This window comes from Onychostoma macrolepis, chromosome 03, assembly GCF_012432095.1.
Source record: "Onychostoma macrolepis isolate SWU-2019 chromosome 03, ASM1243209v1, whole genome shotgun sequence".
Lineage (NCBI taxonomy): Eukaryota > Metazoa > Chordata > Actinopteri > Cypriniformes > Cyprinidae > Onychostoma > Onychostoma macrolepis.
In genome coordinates, this window is record NC_081157.1 from 31140815 (window position 1) to 31146014 (window position 5200).

The following is a 5200-nucleotide window of genomic DNA, read 5'->3' on the forward strand; positions in this document are numbered from 1 at the left end:
CTTAGGGGTCGTGGGGATCAAAACGTGACTTTACTGCCAAGGATATCCTGACGTTATCGATTATGTCTGCTGTGACCCGCAAACGCCGGAAACGGCATAACGGCCGTCTCCTCGGGAGCAGCACAGACGACGATTCCGAGCATGAACCCGTTAAATCCTGCATCTCCGAAAAAGACGACTTGCAAGAGATGGGGCAGGTTGCATCCTTCTGCGCCCCTCGAGCGGAGGGAGAAGAAGATGAAGAAGAAGAGGAGGAAGAAGATGAAGAGGAGGAGGTTGAGAGACAGAAGGCTCAGGAGCAGAAGGAAGAAGTAGTTCCCAGCATTTCCTCCACAGAGGAAGCAGCACCAGTGGTGCTGCTGAGCGAAGAGGAAGAGCAAAGGTCTGAAGTGAAAGGTCGCAGCTGGCGAGGAGATGACGCACGGTCTATTGTGTCAGGCTACTCTACTCTGTCCACTCTGGGGCGGAGCTTAGCATCAGAGGGGCGGGGTGAAGATGCAGACGATGAGCATAGCGAACTGGTGAGTGAAACCGATAACGAAAGCGGATTCGCTTCGCGCTCCCTCACCCAGGAGAGGCCGGAAAAACCAAGCCGTTCAAGCCAGAACTCCCACACCTCACCCGAACCAACTGCACCGCGCAGTTTCCTCTATGCACACTGCAAATCGCAGACGCCCTCTGTTGCCTCTGGCTCCACCCTCGCTCCGCCCCCTCCTTGCCTCACAACCAGTCCTGAAGATAGCGCAGCACGTTCATCTACTCCCTCAACCTCCTCTTACTCATCATCCGCCTCTCAGCGCCTCCACAGCCGCCACTCTTTTAACTCCCACCGCCTCATACAGTGCGACACCCTCGCACGGCGCCGGATCAAGGCAGACAAAGCCAAAGCGCCTTCGATGGACCTTTCCGAACTGTCCAGCTCCTCCACCACGGAGGGAGAACGGCGGTCGGGTGCGAATCAAATCCCTGATTCCTCTTCGTCTCCTTCCCCCAAAGCCAAATCCTCCTCTAAAGGGGTTAATGTGCGAAACGAGTGCACGCCAACATCCGCAGCCAGTATAGGAAGTAAGAGCTACTCATTGTCCATTGGGCAGGGTTCCCTGGCGGATCAGGTCCGGGCTCGTCTGATGGGCTCGGCGGATGATCTACGCAGCGTCGGCCTGAGGAAGCAGCTCTCGCCGGAGACACGCCGAAAGAGACGTGCGTGGAGGAGGCACACAGTGGTGGTCTCCCCTACAGACTGTTCAGACAAAAAAACTCCGCCGCCACCCCCCAAACCGCTCGCTTCACCCTTCCCTGTTGAAAAGCAGGACGTTGGAGAGTCCCACCCAGAGTGCTCAGAGACTGAAGCCCCTACAGCACGTCGGGCCCTGCCTACCTCGCGCTTTCGTGATTTCTTGTAGCAGTGATGGTGTGTACAGGCTTGTGTACCAAGAGAGCTGGATTTGGGTTGTGTTGTAGCTGTGTCCTCAGTATGCTCATACTGCTCACACAGACAGCGATTACGTGGTTGCCAAGTACTGTTGACCGCTAGGCGGTCTGTAGAATACCCAAGACGTGTCACTCGTATAGTTTTGAATGGGGAAAATGCAACGCTCAGTATGGCCGCTCTATCGAACGAAACCCAGCCTTCTGAGTAAAAGAGCCAATCGCTAATCGGTAAAGTCAGCGCGTCACTGCAGGTACCGTTAGAAGTCCCGGTTGCTATAGAAACAGTCAGCATTCTGTGCTGACAGTCAGAGTGCGCTTAGGACTGCGCATGCGCACTGGTTGGTCTAGCCTGAAAAATAAGCTTTTTTTACACTATTTGAGCAAAATAAACAACATTTATGATACAGTTGTTGTCAGATTTCATTGGTGATTTCAAATATGAAATTTAATCATAAGCTTGGCCAACAGTTTCCCCATTCAAAGAGATAGGAGCTGCACTTGCATGCCCGAGAGGCATTTTAAATTCTATTTCAGTTTTGGAATTTGAACCGAATTTAAATTGAGGTAGCAAATGTAAAATTTGAATTTAATTAAGTGGAATTAAAATTAACTGAATTTCTAATAAAACTGAAACAAGGGCATTTTCATACCTGTAGACTGTTTGCTTTGTTCTGGAACAGAGATTTAAATTGTTACAATAGCCCCTTTCACACATGCAGACTTTACTTGTAAATTACCGGTAAATTACCGCTAAGAGATCATGTGAACAGGATCTTTTAAAAAATACCGGTAAATTCGGTCCAGCAATTAACCGGTATGAGAAGTTGTAACATTACCAGTAAATTGCCGCAATGATGCTGTGTGTGAATGCAGAATGAAGATTACTGGTATGAGCACGTACAAGTTCATAACGCGGTGACGTAAGACGTCTACTCCGGGCCGATCATAACATTCTGATGCAGATGACGCATTTACTCCGCACTGTGTAGTTCGATTTGAAGTCATGTAATACAATGTCTCTTGGCCAAAAGCACTGCATGAATGTGAACGTTTGACAAAAAATGAAAACATCAACAAAAACACTGACTGCATATACCCCTCCTTGAGGCACAACCATTAAGAGGTCCTTTTGGTTAATGATGTCACAGAATTTACTGTTAATTTGACACCGATGTTAGAATGGTGCTATACCCGTAAAAAGTTGGAACGCCATTGCCTGTGTGAACAGAGCATTTTTGTATTTACCGGTAAAGTCGTTCAGGTCATTTTACGGCAATTTACTGGTATTATTGTGTGAAAGGGGCTAATGTTGCACTTTCTCCTTGGTTCGGTTTGCTTTCACAAGGCAACATTCCACTTATTAAAATGTGTTTATGCAAGTTACATGTGCATAAAACTGTCCTCTCATTGGTTAGAGTGAACTCGTTCATGTTCCAGGATTCTGCTCATCGTATAAATATATATGTACATCAAGACTTCATTGGGACAGCATTCTTGCAATACACCTGTTTCAGAGAAGAGCAATCACATTTTAAAATGAAGAGATGCTCTTTGATTTTCAACTGTCATAAATAATGTGCTCACCCACTGAATTAACGCATTTCACCTTATGAATTATGATACAGCTTGGGTTGTTGGTTCATTAGGTCAGATTGCATTCTCATCACAAGCGAACCACCTTGTTCAGGCTTTCTTAGACTGATTGTTTTGGTGCGGTTCTGAATGCGATCGCCATGTCTAAATGATCAGAACAGTGTCAGCTTCTGAAACAAATGCTCCAATCAAGCCAGGTGTGAAAATGCCCTTATAGTGTCATTTGAGTTATCAAGACAAACATCTGCCTCAATTGATGCCACCTATTAAAATTTGTTCTTATTTTTATATACATTTTTGCCATTTTACAAATTAGGTTTCATTTTATTGACAAAAGTGGAAAAACACTTAATTTCCCAAAACATCATTACCTGTTGAAATTTCTTTGAATTGGAAGTTCTACTTTAATTCCAGTTCAAATTCCAAATCAATTTCTGTTACGGTGACCAAATTTGATTGTATTGAATTTCCTTGAATTGAAAGGGAGCTGAAACAAAAATTTTGCCTAGCCTTGGTCTGTATTCCTATTGTTGCATAAACATGATCTCTTCTTTATGCAGTTGAGCGACCAATGTTGCTTTTGCTTACGTTTCCTCGAATCATTCTCAATGAAAATGAATCCAGTCACTTTGTCACTGCAAATCGCTGTCGGTGTGAACAGCCCTTTAGGTTGGCGTGTGAATACAAAATAAAAAACTCTTTAAAGCCCTCAGTTAAGTCACATTTACATTACCTGCAAGGCAAAGAGGCTTTTCAGTGTTGCCAAAGTTACTGCCAAGACCCTTGTGACTCACATGCCATGGAGTGCTTTTGTGTTTTCAAGTCCCAGATGAACCAATTCTTCAAATGTGCCGGTGCAGTATTGGTTAACCAGTGTTATCAAACAGGAACAGTGTTGATAGTGACAGTTTTACTAGTTTTAACATAGGCCATTGAGCTTAGAGCAGGTGCATAATTTTACCAGTAACTCACTACATTAAGATCTATAAGAGGCAGTGTGGTCTGTTCACCTTCCCACGTGTTCTTCTACATTGAGTAACGGCTCATTGGTGAAATCACTTCATATGAGTGTGTATGTGTGTCTGAAATTGCCTGTGTATACATTATGTGGTCGAGTATGTGTGTCAAACGATTTTGTAACATTTGTACAAAGCCTTGCTTAAGTTAACCTTGTAAATAAACATATATTATCTTTTTTTTCCTTTATTTTAGTTTATATATGGTTTACAAAGTGCACTTAGGTGCACAGTCTTTTCTTTCAAGATGTTACTTGAAATGTTTTTCCTTAATATTTTTTGTTTGTTTGTTTTATACACAGTATATATTATACATATATTTTGTATGAATATAATAAGTACTTTTATTTGGAAATCTTGGGGTGTACCTGTTTTAACTCCACTAGACTGTTTTCCCTGTTAATGGCCTTTCTCTGTGACTTACAAATACTATGCAGAAATCTATTCACCTCAATGCAAAGAACAGAGATTTAACCTGCAAAGAGTGTCTGTCACAAGCTATAATAAATTCTTATTGCAGAGCATATTTCATTCGGGTTTTGTGCTTTTGTCTTGTGCTGCAGGCATTTTAGCATAGAGCAAGATCTCCGAGAAAAGGAATAGGAGAAATGCCACTGTTTCTGCCTCTACTGTGGTATATATATATATATATATATTGCATAGAATACATTGTCATTAGAGTAAAATGATTCAACCTACACATAGGAGCCTGATAAAAATGCTTATTTTTAGAAGAAAATTTCAGACGGCACTTAGAAGCTTTTGCATCTGAACTCTTCATATACATACATAAATACAGTTTTGTATATTCGTATATTTTGAGGGACAAACCAGACAAAACATCTTTTGGGGCATACCATTATAAGAATGGTATACAGTATAAATAAATGAAGATGTTTTTCCCAATTGTAAAGATGCAGAAAGCGTTCTGTTAGTGTGTGAGTTAAGTTATAGTACTTATGACCAACTGTATATAAAAACAACATAAGTGAATGGAATGTCCCCATTTAGATAGCTACGTAAGTGTGTGTGTGTGTGTGTGCGCGCGTGCATGTTTACAGCATTATAGAGGGACCTGAAAAACCTGTATACAGGTCGATGTGTTAAATGAAACTGTTTAACAGGTTTAAACGTGTTTAGCAATGGTCTGCGTAGTTAGA

General features: G+C 42.6%; 1 protein-coding gene across 9 annotated transcripts in view; it reads left to right on the forward strand.

Moving 5' to 3' along the window:
* arhgap23a (Rho GTPase activating protein 23a) overlaps positions 1 to 4571 on the forward strand; it is an 87044-nt gene extending 82473 nt beyond the window's left edge. For all 9 annotated transcript variants that reach the window (XM_058769144.1, XM_058769143.1, XM_058769137.1 and 6 more), the window contains one exon: positions 6 to 4571. In XM_058769144.1, coding sequence (XP_058625127.1) covers positions 6 to 1403 — 1398 coding nt within the window. In that variant the 3' untranslated portion in view covers positions 1404 to 4571. The remainder of the gene's footprint in view (positions 1 to 5) is intronic.
* Positions 4572 to 5200: the final 629 nt, after the last annotated feature.